The following is a 22281-nucleotide window of genomic DNA, read 5'->3' as shown; positions in this document are numbered from 1 at the left end:
ACACCTTATAATAAAAACTACTGAGGCCAAGAATATTGGATCATCTGTAACAAGTCTGAAAATGGTCTTCTTACTTTCGAACGAAATATCCATGATGTTTTGTATTAATCCGCGGATAGAAAATATTGTTCACGAACAAATGTTTTTAGTTTGAGCTAGGCAGTATAAAAGCCGTTGAAGAAAACCTTGTATATGTACATAAATTGGCAGCTAATTCCACCAAATATTCATCAGAATGGTTAACGAGCAATGACAACAAATAAAGGATGTTGTACCTACGTATATAATAACGGAACATCAAAAGACCGCCAAAGACGCCGGATATAAACTAGGTTTTAGCGATGGTGCCCACAGACGCGTCGGGCGCGCGAAGTCGGCGAATGCAGTGTTTATTCATAACCATAATCACACGTCTCTTCCCGCGCATTACCCTTCACCTATGTTATAAGCGGCCCAAGCAGCACAAAATAAATATTATTACAGCGCCTCTCATAACAAAGCAATAAAAATATTATATTATTTCGGGGCTTGTAATTAAAATTTACGACGACATTCTTCAACCAGCGATAAACTGAACACGCAATAAAATAAAACAATGACTTCTCTGTAATTAAATAATTGCTTTCCGTCCGTCGATCGACAATGCCTCGCGCAGCGTGTTTTTACTCGCTGTGGTCAATGAATGGACTATTTCATTCGTATCGCCGAGAAGCGGTGATTCGCGAAAAAACGATGATTCATGCGGCGCACGCGTATAATGCGTCGCCATATCCAGTGGGCGCTGGCGTATTTGATTACGTTGTATTTTCAATGATTTATGCGCCACTTGTAGAAATTTTGCGCGAGTGCGGCGCCTGACGCGTTCTGTGGGCACCATCGCTTAGAGCTGCCTTGTTTCAATACGATAACGTACTTACGAAGTATTATTTTTGCTGTCGGTAACACTATCCGTTCAACCACAATAAAAACGCCGTTAGGTATGTCTTATGCGCAGTTTAGTCCCAGCTATCTTTCCATCTTTTGGGAGGTCTGCCAGGAAAACGACGGCCGAACGATGTGTAGAATTTTAGTTTTGAAGATCCTTTCTACGTTTGTTCGTGGAAAGCGATATTTGGAGCAAATAATGAAGATTTAGTGTGGTGTATACATCACAGCCTCGAAACCATCAAACTTTTTTGACTAAAATTAGCTGATCATGTTCATCAGCCCGGAGAGTTTTTATCTAAATTGCAGTGGTTGGATGACGTGACAATCGATTAAAATCCCGGATTGGAGGATAATTCCGGAGAATATACCAGATGTGATTTAAATTCACTTCCATCGCATTCCCGGTGTTGAAATTTCTAATAACTATGCACTTGAGGTGTTATTTCAAATTACGTCAATAGCATATTTATTTGGTACATCTATGATCTTTACAATAGTAATGTACCTAGCTATTAAGAAATTTCACCAACGAAAAAAACTTGAATCTATAACTTTACTGAAATCTATAACACTCGCCATGACTGCAATAGATGTGGATTCAAGTCACGTTCGGCCGAAAAAAAAGAATGACTCTGAAGCTTTTCCAATTATGTATTAATTGATAATATATTCTTGAGTATTATATAAAAAATATTTAATTTAAAAAAATCAATATTTGACAGGCATAGTCGATACAGTGGCCTAAATTTGAGCGACACAGTAAAACTACAACTTGTAGATGTCTTTGAGAACATCGAGGAGTTTAAATGTGCCTTAACATGGAGGAAGACGAAGCCTAATCATATGTACTCCCACAAATTTTGATTTTATGATTCATAATTACACCAATATTTTGTATGCAGAATACTTGACACTAGTATCAACAAAATATTAATAATAATACAATGTTAAAATCGTGCCACGATGGTTGGAAAGCATTATGGCTTCATAGTATTAAGTATTGACATAGCTTTAGGCTGTAGGTAACCTTGCCATTGGTAAAACTTTCGTCTCAACACTTTCATAAGCGAAGAAATGCCGACGAACGATACAAAATGCCGAATACTGAACCTATTCGTGGGCTTGCATTACATCTGAGGAAAGTGGCGTAACTAGCGCCCGCGGAAGTCCACAATTCTGAAAGGGCGTCAAAATTCACGGGAACAAAACTATAAACAGTTCCAAACTGTGAATCATTCAAAGACATTGAAGAACCCTTCTCTATAATATAATTTACCTATTCGAAATATAAATACGATAGACTCCGGATTATCTGGACAACTGATCGATTTCGTGGGTAATTCGAAATATTAATTTTATTTCGTTTTAAAATACTAGGTACTGGTAGACATTACTCTCCACGTCTATCTTGACCTTATCCGTCCATCTTCTCAGGGTTCGAATGCCTACTGGGTTTCCTACTTTACCTTCATACACTTTATGGAAAACTCTAGAGCCACAACCAGTGACGCCCCGTGGGGGTAGGCAATTCATGAGTCGCTTAGGGGCGGCACATTTTAAAGGGCGGTAGATGAAAGAACGAATACGAATATTACAACGTTTGAGAGCAGTGGTGGTTTTCTATGAAGCAGACAATGCGGTCGATTCGTCGAAAAGTGCCGACATCTTAATTTAAAAAAATCATGAGCAACCCTGGAATATCTATTTAGTCAACTTGACTGCGAGAACAGAGTAATCGTTTTGCAGACAACATTATTGTCTCTGCGAATGACCCAAAAGACCTTCAGGATAGTATGCAGGACCCGCAAATGAAAGCCATAAAATAATTCATAAGATAATTAATGTCTCGAAGACAAAACTAATGATAAACTGGTTTGACGAACCAAAAATGATTCAATGGAACTTAAATCGATCGGGTCAACAACTACCTCTATCTCATACAACAAAATAAATGTCAATTATGTATGACAAGATTTCTCGCAGAAGTAACCTGACATGGAGCACATTTGGGTGACCGAATAGTGTCTTCAAAAGTAACCTCTCATTGTATCTGAAACGTAAAGTTGTCTAACAATGTACCTATGTTACCAGGGCATGTGAAATATGAATCGTTAGTGTAAGAGGAATCAGTGACGTCCCTAACCAAAATGCCGCCCCTAGGCAAAGCCAAAATGCCGCCCATTTTTATACAGTATTTTTAATCATTCTAAGACATGTGGATACATTAGTAACAAAATATATACCACTAAGTCTAATTTAAATGCCATCTCTACTTCAATAGACAATATTGCGATTCCACAGTTTCAGATACATTTTTAAAAATACACCTGACAATTTTCAAAACTCGCGAATGACTAGCACAAATATTTGGATAAATTAATTAGGTGCCTAAGTACTTATATACCTACCTATAATTCAAATATAATTCCCAAATCTGCACGTGTCATTGCTGGTCATCAAGGACGTGACGTCCAAGGACAATGGAAGTAAACTAGACATCGTGAACCCGACAAAAAAATACATTTTTGCTAAACCTTTTATGTTAATAATTAATAAATTTTGTTTCCAACCAGTGAGCTGAAATTTTTAATGGAAAGATATTTTTGTTATTACTAAGTTAAGGTAGATAGCTATTTCTATGTACGGTCAAACTTGGTTATTACGAGGAAGATGGGACCGACTGAATTTGCTCGTTATAAGCGTTACTCGTTATATCAGAGAATAGGACGAATAGGTATTTTTAAATGAGCGGTCACATAACACAAAAAGTCGCAATTCAAACAAAAATACACAATTATAATTTTTCCCCGAAACAAGCATGGCATTCATAGACTACAAAAGAAGTTGTTTATTGTAATGAACGCTGGTAGATACCTAGTGGCTTCACAAACCTTGGATTTTTACATGCAATTTCAACCATACGCGTGTATACTTTTTCAATATTGTCGGCGAAAACACCAATTAGGTAGGTACTTAGACACTTAACTAGTGTCATAAACGTAATCCGATTCCGGCAGCATCCTGTCCGGTCGGATTTTATTACTTAGGATTGAAATGTTTTTAAATGATCGACACATTAACAGTTTTAAGAAAAATTTTGACCATATTTTAGCTCGGTATAACCGATAAGTAGCTCGTTATAAAAGTGAATAAATGTATGGAGAAAATCATAAACTAAAATGTGAACCAATGCTTCCTCGTAACATCCGAGATCTCGCTATATCCGTGATTGTAATAACCGAGTTCGACTGTATACCAAATGATTCTACTCGATTTGCCGCCCTTCGAGTAATTTGAACAATTGCAGTCATGCAGTGATACCCAAGAGGCACTAAGCTACCACAGGGCCTAATATGTACTGGATCGATAAAATCATTAAGTAAAGAAGAGTAATGGCAGAAATACCATGGGAAGGCTTTCATACAGCAGTGAATCAAACCTAGTTCATGGTAATGATCTATTAAGAAAATCTGTGATTTTTGTTTATGTTTAAGGCGAAGTCTTCACTGAGCCTTTTTTAAAGAGGCACCTAGCGGAAAAATACGAAGCTTGCAATTTGAGACATTTTTTTGATAATTTACAATTTCAACTGTATTAATGAATAAATATGTATCTGTATATATCTGTAATAGGGTGCGGACCGATAGAACAAATTCACATTTTATTACATTTTTTACAGTTGTAAGTTTGTCTTTGACTTAAAATAAAAAATATTTTTATTTTTAATGTTTTCAGATACATATTTATTCATTAATACAGTTGAAATTGTAAATTATCAAAAAAATGTCTCAAATTGCAAGCTTCGTATTTTTACGCTAGGTGCCTCTTTAAAAAAGGCTCAGTGAAGACTTCGCCTTAAGAATCTTAATTTTCCTAAGAGGTATAATATCATTAGGTATATATTATTATATATTGGATGACGTTGAATTTTATTTCTAGCATACATATTTATAATATAGACACATAATCCGTTGTTCACACTAAATACCTAAATCATCAACTTACCAACTTTTGGCAGCAACACCATAATAAATATTAAAATAAAAGTCACAAAACATCTTAAAAGTATTTTATTACTCATAAAGTATTTATAAAAATAAATAATTCAGATAATAATAATTACAACCTAATGACTAGTTCGACACTTATTTCGTTTGGCTTTTACTGTTCTTCCTGTGGAACTGTTCCATCTTCACCACTGCTGATATGATGTCCTTGGACAGTAATTCCGGTTCCTCCATCGCAGCAAAATGGCCGCCTCGTGGCATATCGGTGGATTGGATTAGATTCGTGTACTTGTCCCTCAGCTGAGAATCAGTGTAATAACTGATTTCGAAAGGGAATTTGGCAACCGCTGTGGGTACATTAGTAGGAATTCTAAAACAGACAAGGAGAATTTTATTTATAATTTTTTAATAATTATCAACATTATCTTATCACGCCTGTGTACACTTGCATGCATTTACTTGCACCAATAGTATGTATTTTAAACTATCGTGATAATAACTGTTTACACGTAAAAGTACCGATTGCCTCGTAAAACTCATTCTTCAAGAGTAAGCGATACGCGATGTTGTCATTTTATAGTACTATTTGACATGTCGCATGAAAATCCAGAAGTTTCTAAACTTTTTTGATTCATGCATGCAATCTTGCAATTTACACGATAATACGTGTTTACTGTTGCATCGTTTTGTTATTGCCATGAGAATACGTACTGTCAGCAGTAAATCCATGCATGTGTAAACGGGGTATTATGCATATTACTATATTTATTTCGTAAAATATATACCTACTTAAGAAAAATATAATATTTAAACAAAAATTATCTTTTATGCAAAATAATCTAATTAGTAGAGCTACCTACTAAATAATTATTTTATTTCCTTTATATTTAATAACTTAAAAAGCTATGTACCTTTTACAATAATAATTAAAATGTAATCATTGAAACAATATCAAACAATGTGAAAAATATTATAATTTTTAGAAAGTACTGCCATCTGACTTTGAATTGTATAAGGTAGTTTTGTCGTGTCCCTACTTAGACAATTAATTGTAGTATCACTATAGATACATAATGGAATAATTACAAGTAAAGGCTTTATGCGTTTTGGAGCCATGGCATATACCCAATGAGGATGATGCAAATAACATACATATTTATTATATACAATATAACAGCCAAAAAATATTGCGATGATAAAAGCTGATTGATTGATGAAGAATCAGTAAATGTTGCATCGTTACCCATTATTGTATTATATGAGGCAAAACTCAAGATAAAATTAAATTATGAATTATTTCATTGAGCTAGAAAATAATTAACGAAGTCCAGATTTTAGCTCTAATGCATGGGTGGCCAACCCGCGACCCGCTGGGTGTCAACTTGTGGCCCGTGGAGCAGTGAGAAAATAAAAATAATATTAAATGCTGCCGCTAGATGTGCTAATTTCGCAAATTGATATTCGATATTGGCTCAAGATTTTAAAAAGCACGGTGTGGTTTTTGCTGCATTTGCAACGCCATTCTCCGTAGACGTGAATTTATTACCGGGAAATTTACAAATGGAACATTGTGAAATATGTTGTGATGAACAGTTAAAGGAAAAATTCCATCAGGTTGGTTTGGAAGAGTTTTACGAAACATATTTGGACAAGGAGAAATATCCTGTATTTTTCAAACATGCTCTAATAATGACTTCGCTATTTGGAAACACTTACACGTGTGAACAGCTTTTTAGTCGGATGAAGCATATTATCAAATCCCGAGTGACAGCACGAATCACTTGTGTGCATTTGGAAAACGTATAGGAACAACCTCACCCGATATCGATATTGATGCACTTAGTTCTGCCGCACAAAATCAAACTTATCACTAAAATTTATTATTTTATATTACCTATTTTGTTTAATTTTTATTATTTAAAAAATGTCTAATGTAATAAATTTGTTTGATTCTCATTTTTGTTTTATTTTATTAATATATAATATTTATTTCTTTTTTGTTTTGTATAATAAAACAAATCGGTTGTGCGGCTCGGTAGGAAATCTCATTTTTAGAATCTGGCCCGGCTGTTGAAAAGGTTGGCCACCCATGCTCTAATGTTAATAACATTTTTGTCTTTTGTTTATTCTGACTTTGATATTGAGTCTTTGTAAGTGAGTATGTATCCTGGAATACATACATAATTGTGACTACGTATCACTTAGGAAAAAAAGCTAACTTACGAATCAACTTTCAAGGCAAACTGAGCCCTGTTGAAAGACTCTGCGTAGATTCTCACTGCGCTCGTGGCTGTATTACTCGTCCAGTAAATCATGAGATTATCGATTAATTCCGTGTATGTAAACTTCTTGGTGAGTCCGCCATCTTTCAATTGCCTGTACGACAGGTTGGTAGCTGTGGAGAACTTTTCAAGAATGTATGCTGCAAGCCCGGCTGGTGAATCTCCGATACCAACTCCTGAAAGAGAATTAAATTTGTAGATGACACATCCTTCCGTGGTGCTATTCTGTTTACAATAATTTGTAACAGTGCCGAATCAAAGTCAATTAGTCAGTATAGTAATAATTTATTGTGTGACTTTGTTATTGCGGTAGATAGTTATTGAGGAGTTATGTTCTCCAGGGTCAATAATTTAAATTACATCATCATCATCAGGGATGCGACAACGGTGTGGGTCCTGGCCCCCTCCAACAGCTCCCTCCACCTGTCCCTATCCAATGTGGCTGCTTTCCAATTTGGTACCCCCAGAATACGGCAGTCACTGGCAGCTCCATCCAACCAGCGAATCTTTGGCCTCCCTCCTCTTCTATGTCCTATTAAATTGCTGGACATCACTCTCTTGCCGGTTCATTGTCATTCATACGGTGCACATGACCTAGCCATCGCAGTCTCCCAATCTTAATTGATTGAACTGCGCTGCAATCTTCGTACAGCCCGTAGATCTCAGCATTATATCTTCTCATCCAATTGGTGCCATCCCTGATCGGTCCATATATACGGCGGAGAATTTTTCTTTCAAAGATGTTCAGGGCTCGTTCATTTCGCAGAGTTAATGTCCAGGTTTCTTATGCGTAGGTGAGCACTGGCTTTACAAGTGTCTTGTAAAGGATGCTTTTAGTTCGGCGAGATAGTATGCGGGACTTAAAATATCTTAACAGGCCAAAGTAGCATTTATTCGCAGACATGATTCTCTTGTTGATTTCTTCTGTAATATCATTATGTCAAGTTATGAGAGATCCAAGGTATATGAAACTGTCGACCGCATCAAACTTGTATGCGCCAATATCTAACTTTGGTGCGACTTCTCGTGGTGTGACATAGACAGGCATGTATTTAGTTTTTGCCTCGTTTATTTGTAAACCCATTTTTTTGGCAGAGGCTTCTAGTGTTGTGAATGCCTTTTTCAGTGCCAATTCTGATATGGCAATGATGTTGATATCATCGGCATACGCCAGCAGCTGCACAGGCTTAGTAAATATCGTGCCGCTGCCACGGGCATCAATCTTTGCATCCCGTATCGCCATTTCTAGCGCAATATTGAAAAGAAGGCATGCCAGAGCGTCACCTTGCCTGAGGCCATTCAGTGATATAAATGGCTCGGATATTTCCGCTTGAAGCTTCACCCGGCATTGTACTGGTGTCATTGTCATCTCTACAAGTTGTCACCTCCGAAAGGGGGGGGGGGTAGGTATAGAGCGCTGGACCCCCCTGATGATGTAATGTCATGTCAAGTCACGGTGGTATCGTCTGCTTCTTCTTTCGGGGACATGTTTATGTTGATTGACAACGCGGAAGTACAGGCGAAAACAGGGCGTTTATTGTTCGGAATATAAATACAGTAAAGTACAGCGTACAAAATATTTAACAAAAAAATATTTTTAAAAAAATAAATTAATTTGAATTGGCGGGAGACGCCGACGGCCGCGGCCGGCGTCCTGAGAGACCAAAAACCGAATGAATCCCTTTTTGGAGAGCAGGTCAACTCTCGGCAAGAATAAAATAAAACAAATTCTGTCACTGAAAAATGACAAAAACACTCTGCATATTATGTACCTGGCTTATTTCTGAGAATTTCGCTCACCACAGAAATAGTCAGCCAGACCTTTTTTTAGGTACCTGCTTTGAAAAGGGCTGTATTTCTTTGCTAGGTAGGTACATATTTTTAAATATTTGAACTAGGTACAAATACATATTTTTTCAAAGTAATCTCAAATCAGATATTCTAGGTGCTAGGTACATTGTATGGCTGGGAACTTTGCTTTCAATATTTATGTAGGTAAGTGTACGAATTTAATACCTATTGGTCAAAATTGGATGAAGACTAATGTAGGTAATAATATTAAAAAAATGATATTAATAATTACTATTTGCTTACGGGCTAGAAATTTGCCTCGCAGTCGATCTGTTCATGTTTGCATGAATCAGCCCAATGATGATTCAGGCCTCATGGCCTTGGATCCTCTGAGGATGCCATGGTGTAGGCGGTATCAAAGTTTAACTATTTTCGTCAGAATTTCAAATTCTCTATCTCAAATTAATGCTATCATAAGCTGCCTTAAAATCGATGAACAGGTGATACGTGTTAATATTGAATTCAGTGGTCTTTTCTAGAATCTGCCTTAGAGTGAATATTTGAGTAAAACATGATCTCCCTCGTCGAAAGCCTCCTTGGTAGTGCCCGAGTATCCCTTCTACAATGGGTTCCAGCCGCTTGAATATCAGAATCGACAACAGTTTATATGCAGAGTTAAGGAGTGTCACCCGTCTGTAGTTACTACATTCTAGTTGGTCTCCTTTTGGTGCAGGGTAAAAATCAGCCCATCCTTACACTCCTCTGGCATCTTTTCTGAAGTCCATACTTGGTGGATTAGGCCATGCAAATGTTCGAGCAGGCTTTCTCCCCCACATTTTATTAATTTACTCAAATTACATATAAATCACATTATAACTATGAATTATTAAAAAATTTCTCTAATACCAACAAAAGACTTTATAAAACCACATTTTAACCCCCTTTAATGAACACATATCAAATCCTGGGTCTGGCATATTGCAAGTGGCTAACATCCATTTCTCGTAAAAACAAAAATCTGTTAATACAACAAACCTTTACTCTGTAGAGACCCATATTATAATATTATTAGGATCGGACATGGTGAAAAAAAAGTTTACCTTTGACTTAAAAACAATAATTATTTCTTTTTATTTTAATGTTCTTAGAAACATATCGCTTAATTAAAACCAGGGAACTCAGAAATAATGGGAACTGAAATACCTAATGGGTAACGAGTAGCAGGTAAGATCTCGAGTAAGGAAGAACCCGGAATAAACTTAAACACCTGTCAAAAATAATAAGTCATAAAATGCGTGTTTCATTTTCATAGGACACTCACATTTTCAAAACCCTATATGTATCAATATGTAGCGTATTGAATACAGCCTATTTGAATTCTATTTATTATCTGTTCTGTGATTAAAACACTTAAAATTGTAAATTGAGGAGCAAACATTCAAAAAGTGATTTGTCACACATTTTGAAAAATGCCGTTTATTGTCAATTCTGATAGTCCATATTTAAATTAAATCTATGAAAGGAAACCAGAATCAGTGTTCAAAGAACTTTTTATCCTATAAAAAAATATAATGCCTTGATTTTCATTCAAATAGTGTTTTGCCCACAAGTTTCATGCAAATCGTGTTTTGTCCAAAGTTCAAATCAAAAAATGAACCACTTCTGCGAATTTTGGATTATACAAAATACCAGGTTTAAAATTCTTTCCTTAAACAGTTTTATAATAAAAAAACCATTTTGAGTACAATATGTTTTTCTTGATTATCTCAGCTCAACATCTGTGTGACAAATCACGTTTTGAATGTTTGCTCCTGAATTATCAATAAGCCGTATTAAATTGCATTCTTTTTTTCTATATGTCCTTAGTAAGTTGAGCATCCATCTAACTGTCAGTTTCATGGCTGATGTCATGTTAGGGACATCTAGTGACAAATTTACATGGTTGTTAATTCAATGTTATCATGATTAATTTTAAGTTGAGAAAATTGCTATTTCGTTATAAGTAAATTAGTAATAAATAAGATAGCTTACCAACAGTGTCAGGTTTCGTAGCTTGAATGTGGAAATATCCTGATTCTGTTACCAGAGCCATAAGTTTTTCAGAAATTGGATAGAGTCTGTGCTCAAACTTCTTATCAACAAACATAGATGGCCAGAAACTTCCCAAAATCATTCTCAAATGAGTCTTTGGCGAATTGACAGTAGGGAAGTTTGAGTGGTATCCTAGAATGTGATCTGCAGATATTGTTGCCATAGAGCTGGTGATTATCGAACCCCAGTCACCGCCCTGAATGTAATATTTATCGTGGCCGATTCGTTCCATAAGATTGACCATTATGACTCCAATTTGGACAGCTCCCAGACCAGGCTTTGCTGCAGCCTAGAATATAGAGAAATACGAAATTTAGTTGAATGTTCCCTCATATTTATTATAATTTATGACGAAGGTTACACTGAGTCTAGCAGTGAGGAAGGGTGGAGGTAGGCTGTGGAAATCTGACATACATATTGCACACTAAACTTTGTCAGTCATACTTATGTTGTTTTCATTGAACTATGATTACAAATCTTCACTATAGGATTGGTTGGTCAAATATCCGTTTTTGTCGAAATCGACCTTTTCATGCAGAATGTTTTTTTGTATCTGAATGGACTAGAACAATCCTTTTCTTTAAATTACTTTGTAATGGTAATGAATAGGTACATCATTCATATACTGTAAAAATAACAATTTTAATATCTCCATGTATTTAAATATAGAATTATGAAATTTGTTTTTCGTCTCCTGAACATATCGTCGGTGTTTTGTAAAAAGGGCGAATCAACCATTTTGGCGAAATCGAGATTTTAATGAAAATACAATATGTACCCCACTAGCTTTGTTGTGTTTTAACGGCGAATTTTTATCTCCACAGGAAAGTACTTAAAAACGATAATCGACTAAAATTAAATTAATTAAAATTACGAAATAAAAAGCAAATGTGACATATTAGGCCTTTTAAAATATTATATAATAATACCTATTATAATGACAGTATTCTTTCTAAGCTTTATTATAAACTTGTTAAATATTTATAGTCATCTACAGGTAAAAAACAAATAAATGTCAAAAGTTAAAAACCCTCCTCCTGTAAAGTAGCATTTTGGTTAATTCGCCCTTTTTACAAAACACCGACGATATGGTCTATTCGACAAACCAATCCTACAGCGATGAAATTTCAAATGGTGATGGTTCGTTTTCAAAATTCAATTAAACACTGCCTACACTAAACTATCATAGTAGAGGTAGGTTATGGAGATCCAACAAAAAAAGTGTGCACTTTGTCAGATATAACTTAATTGTTTTATTGAATCAATAGCATAAATTGCAGGCGGTGGTTTTTAAAATACATGCCTGAATCAATGATAATAAATAAAAAATTATTATAGATAAACCAATATTTTTTGACTATTATGGACTGGTTTACGAAGGCATTAATTAAACCCCACTTACCCAAACCACAATAGCCCTTCCTCTTATGGGAGCCATGGCTCCTATACATAGACCACATTTCATTTTCAAATCGTTTCAGCATGTCTATTCTTAATGGTTATCACTTTACCACGTTTCCGCTATTTTCCCTAAATTTACACTAAATGATTAGCGGCGGCTATCTCTAATTCGTATTATGTCAAAAATTTAGGTTGGTACACATGTCGATCAAATTCGGATATGTTCGTACTGCCGAACCCAAGCGGATAAGACCGAACATAAGAGGATAAAGCCGTACCAGCGCCATCTAGTCGGTAATGAGCCGAACACAAGAATTTTGTATTGACACTCAGCCATATCAACATAACCTACAATTTTATTAGTCATGTCATTGCGATTGCAACATAACAGTCGGATCTTGCGTCTCGATTCTGAATATGTAAAGTTGACGTCATACTCTATCTCGTTCTCAAAGTAAGTACTGTAAAGTGAGTGGCTGTTAAAAGATATCACCTTTTGACAGTTCAGACGGTTAACTTTTTTACATAATTAGCTGCCAGAATACGCAAAGTGATAAGTGTCAATGTAAATTTATCACAATTAGCTCTTTTTTTATATTAAGTGATACGTTAGAATAGGCCTGCTGACTAGGTCATGGTGGCTCCACTGCTCTCATAAGATCATACTAACTGATTTGCTTTTGATTAATGTTGCTAAGGAGGTTTTATGTTGCTCTTCAGGCAAACCAAAAAATGAATAAGCAAATAGAAACGACTTTTCTATAACATATGCACAGTAACGCAGCTGGAAAGTAAAGTAGCTGCAATTAGACAAGCCGCCTTTGGGACTCTGGAGTGGTTCTCTTCCGTTCAGTTAATTCTCTTATCAGATGATTGCAATCCTCTACAGTAGTTATCTGTAGTTGTCGGTGATTCAGCTTCGCAGTGTATGCGGCTTTCATGTATCCGCAGCCCACTAACTGTTCCGAAAAAACGTGTGCATTGTACACACTGGTACTGCGTCATAACAAAACACCAAAATGTAGGTAATTGATTGTTATTATTGACAAATATTTTTCTAAATAGTAAATTATTATTGAGACTAAGAAAATGATTAAGAAAATGCAACAAAAATGTCCAAATATTATCAAAAATCACTATTTTTTTGTAATTATGCACATTTTTAACACTTTTACTACCTATGTATTATAATTGACGATTGAAATGATAAATAAAATATGAAAGACAAAATGACAGTAGATTTGAATATGAATTTCTTTTGTTTTTTTTTTAAATTGATAAAAAGATAACAGAGATTTTAAAATTAATAAACAAAAATCATTAACCTACTTTTCAAACGATAATAAATTTTGTTGGAAATCAAATTCTTAAGCCTAAGGCGTATTCACTGTCTCCTAAAAAGTTTTTTTTTCCATGTCCAATCCTAATACGATTATGATACGCCTCCACTGAGTGGAGGTTTGCATTAACAGATTTTTGTTTTTACGATAAATGGATGTAAACCACATGCTCAATCTATTAGATCCATAATCTGGCTCAAACACAAATTAAAAAACAATATATTGTGTATTTGCCAGACCCAGGATTGGATTCTGGGACCCACGACGTTATAGGCCGACGTTTATTAATATTCGTGCATAAATAAAACTAAGACAAAAATAATATTAAAGTCATATTATTATATTATGTACCTCTGAAAATCCAAATCCAGGTAGACTCGGTATAATCAATTCAAAAACAAAATCCTGTCCATCTTTGGGTGTTGTCAACATCGGAATAATCCTGTAGAACTCCCTGATGGATCCTGGCCAGCCGTGCAGCATCAGAAGCGGAAGGACTCTTATATTTTCACCTACTTCTGGCTTGATGTGAATATAATGAATATCCAAGCCTTGAATATTTGTTTTGAATTGGGGATACTGGTTTAAAAAATTTTCTCTTTCTTTAAATTCATAATTGTTGGCCCAGAATTGAACAATTGGTATCAGAGCATCAGTATTGAAACCATATTCAAATGCGATGTTTTCTAAAGGTTCTGCGTATCTGGTTCTGGCTAATCTTGATTTCAAATCAGCAATCATCTGTGAATGTAATTAAAAATCATTAATTTTATTTCAGAATGTGATATTTAATTGATCTCATTAGGTTTACCAAAAAAAATACTGTATAAGTACACTTTTTAATGTTTTTTTTACATTGCTCTAGTTTTCTAATTCAACATCCTAACACATTTTTAGGAATCTACTATGTATGCCTGTATACAAAACATATTAGGCTTATTATATTCCAATGGCCTTAGGTTTTGACATTGTGTACGTTTACATTTTTTTGTGTTATCGTTGAAATGTGCCAAATTAATTAAGTCAAAATAAGTCTTTGGCTTTGATAGATTTTGTTTGTGTGATAACTTGTTACTTATTGGTAGAATTGTTTACAGATAGATGTCATTGGCAAGTTATGTTATTTTGTGTAATATAAAATAATGAGTTAGGTATTATATAAATACCTAGGTTAATGGTCAATTAAGGCTTTAAATAATTGCCTAGTATGGAGTCTGCGACTAATTAGCTGTAAACTTGTATTACTTATTCAAAAATGTAAATGAGTGACTATAATCCGTATTATCAAAAATTATTTGTGGTAAACAATAATATTATTAACGGCCCATATGCTCAGCGTAGGTCAAAATGGAGCTTTTATGGTATATTCAGAGCATAACCCTGGACATTCCTTAAATGTTCAGATAATCTATTTATATAATTTTGAAGCCTTATTAATTTTTTTGTAGTAGGTACTTATTCCACTTTTAATCAAGTTTTAATCCGGTTTCGTCCGCCTCAGAGGGACATTTTCAACTGAATATAGGATAGGATAGAATACAGGCCATATGTTGTAGCTTAGCCACTCGGAAATGCCAATAGAAATGGCGTATTTCAAAAAAATACTACCTTATTCTTACATCAATAATTATTATAAAGCAAACATTATTCGTAGAATGTTTATCACATTTGATTGGTCAAAGGCATGGCTAATAATCAATATCTTTAGAATTATCTTCAAATGTGTTAATCGTGCCCATTTTTTAATAATAAAATGCCTAATTTTTGTAAAATTTGGGATCACAAAGATTATTAAATATAATTTTTTATCGTAAATATGTCACTATATAATGTTAACATTAATTTTACTGATGGTTTTTTAAATGCATTTAAAAATTAATAAGCCCAAAAAATTTTAAAACCACTGCACATGGATGTACCGAAATATGACTATATTCTAAAACATTAGAGCGAGAGGTTTAAAAGAATACTATTTTATGTAATAAAAATACTTTATGCAGTCATCAAATGTTTAAAATAAATATAAAGGATAATAAGGCTTCAAATTCATTTTTCGAAGAATCTGCAATGTACATAATACAGATGTCAGTGTTTTTTGACATAAAAATTGTTACAAATATTCATTGTTAATTAGTTTACCTCCGGCGAAAACTCGATCTTGAATGGTGAAATAGTTTCGTCAAATTGAGCTGGGGCTTGTCCCTTTCCCCAGTACTGGTCTCGTGGTATTATCGGCATAGGGGTTGGCTTTAAAAATGATTGAACTTTCATACCGATCCACACAACCACCATTAGGCCTCCACAGCCCAACACTTTACTCATGGAAATCATCTGTAAAATAATATAAACAGGAGTGATTAAAATTAACAAAAATATAGCATAGGACGCAGATGAAATGTATGTCAATCGTCAATACAATAATACCATTTTAATAATCTTTAACCGGATGTATGCCACAAGCGTGTTTGCAATTCCAAGTGCACAAGGCCGACCATACAAAATGACGGTGTACTCATGCTGTACTTTACACTCATTATACTAGCCCTGTTTGATTGTTTTAAATAATTTAATATATTGTACACACACCCCCATCTCTTGAAATTATGATAAAATACTTAACCACAAAAGAAGCTGTTATATTATAATATACTTTTAATTTATTACTAAAAAGAGATGTTTATAAAGTTTTATTTTTCATAGAAATTTTCATAGTACCACCATGTTTAACACCTCTTGGCATTTAACATCTAATTCACTCAATAGTACCTATTTAAATTTTTTTACTTAGAATACTTATTAACACTGGCATCTGTTGTGCATTTGTAAAAGGTGGCATATCAATTGAAACTGGTCTACATAATAATATTATTAACCTTTGACCCTCTTGACAAAAAGTATAAGTTACTTCTAGACATGCACGGGACGATGTGTTATTAACTAAATACCAGTGGCGAAGGGTGACTCTTCGAACGAGGTAGACTGTAGGAATCAGAAAAAAAGAGCACACTCGTCAGGTATATTTACGGGAAATAAGAAGATAATACGATATTACTACTGATGAATAAGTACACACTAATGATAACGATACGCTAATATGATGAAATTTCAACAACTCACTGACGACATAAAATTGAGAGATCAGTTTAAATATTATATATTTTCCTAAACACATCAAAGTCATTAGATAAAATTATTTTTCATTTTTAAAAATAATCTATATTTATTTATATTATGTGATTGAATGCCATAGAAATTATTTTTTTAAATTATCTAATTATCAATTATTTTAATAATATATTATATGCAAAGATTTAGGCTTACGTATTAGAGCCTATCATTTTGTATGCAACGCTCCAGACATCCTGAGGTTATGCGATGTAAATAATCACTTTTCCCGGCAATTAATTAGACAAGTTTCTAAAATGATCGTAACTATGTGACGCTCGGATTGTGCTGATGACGCGCGCCGAACAGAACATAATTTGTCATAAAAATTCTACATGCGTCCATTTAGTGTTATGTTTATTGTTATATTAGTAATAATAATAATATATTCATTGACATGTTTGCTTTTTCGAGTACAGGCATAACGTTTTTAGTCATCTTTACACAATATAAGAATATATTCTTACGACGCCATCACAAAAAAAATTTACATGCTCCCACTTCGAATGCCGCACGGCGATTGGCGACGATGCGAAATTTCGTCCCACCTGTTGAAAATTATTTGCCGTTTCACTTATCGTCGCTATAGGATTGGTTTTCCGAATATCCGTTTTTGTCAAAATCGACCTCTTAATGCAGAATGTTTTTTTTGTATCTAATTGGACGAGAACCATCCCTTTCTTTAAATTACTTTGTAATGGTAATGAATACATCATTCGTATGCTGTAAAAATAACAATTTAAATATCTCCATGTATTTAAATATAGGATTATGAAATTTGTTTTTCGTCTCCTGAACATTTGGTCTATTCGGGAAACCAATCTTACAGCGACGTTATGTATGGTCTTAAAGACAGATGTCACACCATGGCATATTCTTTTAAACTTTTAACTGACGTGCAGTAATCTGCATTTATTCATAATACATTCCTACTTTCTTACATATACAACAGATGTCGTTGGCAAATAAAATTATTTTTAATTTAAGACTACCTTGGTATATTATAATAAAATCTATTAATCCGATTTGTTTCTATTTATCTCCCAGTAACTTACTTATATTATCTTATCAAAGCCAGACAATCTGTATTTCATTATCTCCATTATGATATTAGGTAGGTACCTATAACCTTTGATCCAAAGATTATTAGATACTTACCTCTCTGATGTAGTCAGTATTATCTAGTAATTGATAATACCGAAAGTTATGAAATAATGTACTTTCAAAATTAATCGTTACCTATTTAAATCATTAGTGTAAACAGTAAATATTATAAATACACATTAACAATTACATTGCACCACAATCTACATGCTGCCTACCTATTTTCTAAAATAATACAGTATATGTACAGAAGGCCCTTGACTTTCGTTATTATTAAAATTTAGCTTATTAAGTTTCCAATTTTTTGACATTTAGATTTTTGATTAATTCATCGTTTTAATATTTTTTATATTTATTTTAAAAATCATCGATTTTTATAAAAATATAGATGTGTATAAATATTATACACATTTATATTTTATAAAAGACGATATTTTTTAAAATAAATATAAAAAATATTAAAACGATGAATTAGTCAAAAATTAAAACGTCTAAAAATTGAAAACTTAATAAACAAATTACAAATTACCTGAATATATATTATATAATATTAAAAATGCGTATTTTATTCTGTTTTTAAAAATATTTTCACCAATAATATTAATCAATAGATGCGCAAACGGAAACGACAAAATTCATAATGGTAGATCGCATTGTCTAAAAAATAACAAGCAATGATAGGTACTCTTGAAAAATAAGCATTATATAATTAATTTAAGTTGTATATATGGGTCCTTAGCTTTTATGCGTCACACATAATAATATTATAGAACTGATCTCATCAGGCGGCGGGGTACGTCATGTCGCGAACCTCTGATTTTGATAAATTTATAATCATTTTACAATGCTTGAGACCACTTAAGCGAAAGGATGCCTCATCTGATCCGAGAAATTTTGGCATCAATTTGTGCGTAAAGAACTAAACTAAGTATTTATTATAGTAATAATACTCAAGAACCCAATTGCTTATAATTTTTGAACTTTTTTAATAGAATTCTTATAACTATTTTTTCATTTTTTTTTTACAACGTTTTTATTAGCTCGTATTCTTGTTTGTCCGGTGGTTTTTTGTCCAGTACTAATCTTGCAATCGATTTTTAACTAACTTCCTGACTAGCTAGACATTTGAAACTTTTAGAATATATCAGAACACGATGCCGATGCATTCTTTTAATACTTTTAGCCATCTTTAAGCAGAATTGAATTCATTTTCAGTTAATTCTGTTTTGTACGAAAAGTTATTTCAGAAAAATCCGTAAAAAGTAAAAGACTATTATTGGTTGCTAAGGGGGTGGTCCTAGCAACTAAATTATTAATATATACGTGCGTTACTATGGAAATCAAAATGACGTTTCAGTATCAAGTACAAGTTTGAGCATATTGAGCATAATAATTCAACAGAAAATTTAAAAACGTTGTATATGAAAAGTTATTTTTATCTTGTAATTATTCCTGCTCAAACTACACAAAAAACTGCTCGGCACGTCAGACAGTCAAAAAATAATATTTGGGAAATTTTGGCACGTGTACGTAAAAAGGTTCGCCATCCCTGTTATAAATTATATCGCATAGTTCACTGTCTACGTATGTATGTATGTATGTAGGTATCATTCGTCCTGTTTATTATAATCGTTTTTCTCAATTCACCAGGCGGTGAACACGCAATATACACACTCGATTAGAACGATTGAATTTACAATATTCTATATATATCTACCCATAGACTAATATACTACATATTATTATATATCAGTAGCGAAGGGTGGATATAGGCAGTGACGTCCCGTGGGGGTAGGCAGATTGAGCGTCGCTTGGGGGCGACAGTTACCCAAAGGGCGGCTTATCGAGGAGAATCACTAGGTATTTATAGAAATAGCTACATAAACTTAGTAATAACGGAAATTTCTTTCCATTAAAAAATTCAGCTCACTGATTGGAAACAAAATGTATTAACAGGATTTTTTTGTCGGGTTCGCGATGTCTAGTTTACTTCCGTTGTCCTTGGACTTCACGTTCTTGGTGAACAGCAATGACACGTGCATACCTAATTTAAAATTTATCCAAACATGTTTCCCAGTCACTCGGGAGTTGTGGAAGTAGTCAAGTGTATTTTTAAATGTAGCTACCTATCTGAAACCGTAGACTCGCAATATTGTCTATTGAAAAGCAGAGCTGGTATTAAAATTAGATTTAGTGGTATATATATTGTTAGTAATGTATCCATACAACACATTTCTTAGATATTGGAGTCATGAAAGGATGATATAAAGTACTGTATGTAAAATGTGGCGGCATTTTGGCACTGCCTAGTGGCGGCATTTTGTCTAGGGACGTCACTGGAGATAGTATCCGATAAGACTACTTTGTTAATCATACGTATTTGTTTTTATTGAACTATGACTAAAATTTACAGAAGGCAGTGTTGATTAGTTTTTTAAAAATCAATAAAACCCTGCCTAAACCAAATCATAATAGTTTTGGTATATTTTGGGCGATACGACAAAGTTATGCACACTTTTTCATTCATCGTTTTTTGTTTTCGTTGGATTACGAGCACATAATTACTTACAAATATTAGTGGTTCATTTTTTTAAATCATGCCCTGCCCAACCAAACTATAATAGATAATAAACATTATCCTATATATAAAATGTTCAAATGATTTAATTGAATAATTTAAGATATTTTATAGATATACGAGTATCTATTATGGCTTGGTTTCGCAGGGTTTAATTGAATATTAAAAACTAGCCAACATCATCTGTAAACGTAGTCTTATATCAATGAAAACAAATACGTATGACTGACAAAGTTTAGTGGTAGTATTTATGGCGGATGTTAACAGCCTACCTCCACTCTTCACCATTGATAATATAATATATACTATATATACCCATGTATTACAAGCAATCCACAAAAAAATATTAGGTAAATGTGCCGCAGAGGTGGACATGAGATTTTACAACTTTCTTTTTAGACCAAACCAAACCTAACCTAACCTACCCCAACCTAATATTACCTAATATTACCTCATATAGTCTTAGTTTGTGATAATGGTGTATCGAAATGTATGAAACTTTCAAATTTTCAATTAACAATTATTGTTCGAAAAGCCGATGCGCCGACAGAAAAGGGTAAGTACCTATTTATTATTATAATAAAATTGTCTACATGGAATAAACTGTTTTCGTAAAAAATATATATATATAAAGGCTCGTGTCCACCTCTGCGGCACAATTACCAAATATTATATAAACTAAATATCAGAAATATTGCGATGAAAAAGCAAAACAAATAAATAATAAAAAAACACGATATTCCGGTAGGTAATAAACACAAAATGCCCAAGAACTCCGCTTGGTTAGACAAAATAGTAAACAGCACATTTTCACGGACACAATACAATGATAATTTGTAAATTTTACCATCCGAATTAGTCGCCTTAGAAAGAAAATAAATGGTTCCATTTCGATCGTAACTTAATTAAACTTAATTAAATTCACTAGCTACACAAACACACCTTTTTATGTGACTGATAAGTGATAACACTCCAATAAAGCCGAGATAATTTCAAATCCGTGTTTTATTAATTTATTTTTGAGATAGCGAATGAACGTATCGTATCAGCTGTACCATGTGGCCCCGACGCCGTCGTTTTTATACGAACCCGAACTAAAGAATGATTATTTTGCTCGGGTCAGATTAGATCAGAAGTTTTCAACAGCGTGCCCGCTACAAAATATTAATAGATTAAGAAAAAATATATGTAAATACTATTTGATAATCAGTAATCACTGTCAATAATAATTATGTTAGAAGCTCAGAGTAATTATATGCCGAGAGAACCTATTGCTCTAGAGACGGGGAAACTGGTCGATTTTGAAGACTAAGTATACTTACTATCAGTATAAAAAAATACTTAGTATAGAAACTTGTTCCAAAATACTTACTAGTATTTGGAATACTATATAGAGCGTTTGGCGTGCGTATGCGACAAAAGTTTCATGCTCAACTGAAACTAAAACCAACTCCATATTAGTATTTGAAATAGGTATCGGCTCAGGGAACTCAGACTGTTTATCGGCTTCAATAGAATCGCTAAAAATACGCTGAGTTCCGCTTGTCGAATGGTCCCATTTATTATAGAATTTTAAACAAATTTTAAATTTATGA

General features: G+C 33.7%; 1 protein-coding gene across 2 annotated transcripts; it reads right to left on the bottom strand.

Moving 5' to 3' along the window:
• Positions 1–4982: 4982 nt before the first annotated feature.
• Positions 4983–21789, bottom strand: LOC147075225 (juvenile hormone epoxide hydrolase 1-like). Of its 2 annotated transcripts, none has more exons than XM_085942732.1 (6): positions 21629–21789; positions 15979–16170; positions 14191–14580; positions 11039–11387; positions 7158–7392; positions 4983–5304 (listed from the first exon to the last, which is right to left on the bottom strand). In XM_085942732.1, exons 2-6 carry the CDS (start codon positions 16168–16170, stop codon positions 5073–5075), a joined length of 1398 nt encoding a protein of 465 aa, XP_085798858.1. In that variant the 5' UTR covers positions 21629–21789; the 3' UTR covers positions 4983–5072. The 2 variants fall into 2 exon arrangements, with proteins under 2 accessions (XP_085798858.1, XP_085798857.1); XM_085942731.1 differs by having other exon boundaries at positions 21534–21752.
• Positions 21790–22281: the final 492 nt, after the last annotated feature.

The sequence above is a fragment of the Rhyacophila brunnea genome, unplaced genomic scaffold (assembly GCF_057557595.1).
Source record: "Rhyacophila brunnea isolate RB1 unplaced genomic scaffold, BYU_Rbru_1.0 scaffold_15, whole genome shotgun sequence".
NCBI lineage: Eukaryota > Metazoa > Arthropoda > Insecta > Trichoptera > Rhyacophilidae > Rhyacophila > Rhyacophila brunnea.
Note: the sequence above shows the minus strand (reverse complement) of the source record. Positions and strands in the feature narration are given on the sequence as shown.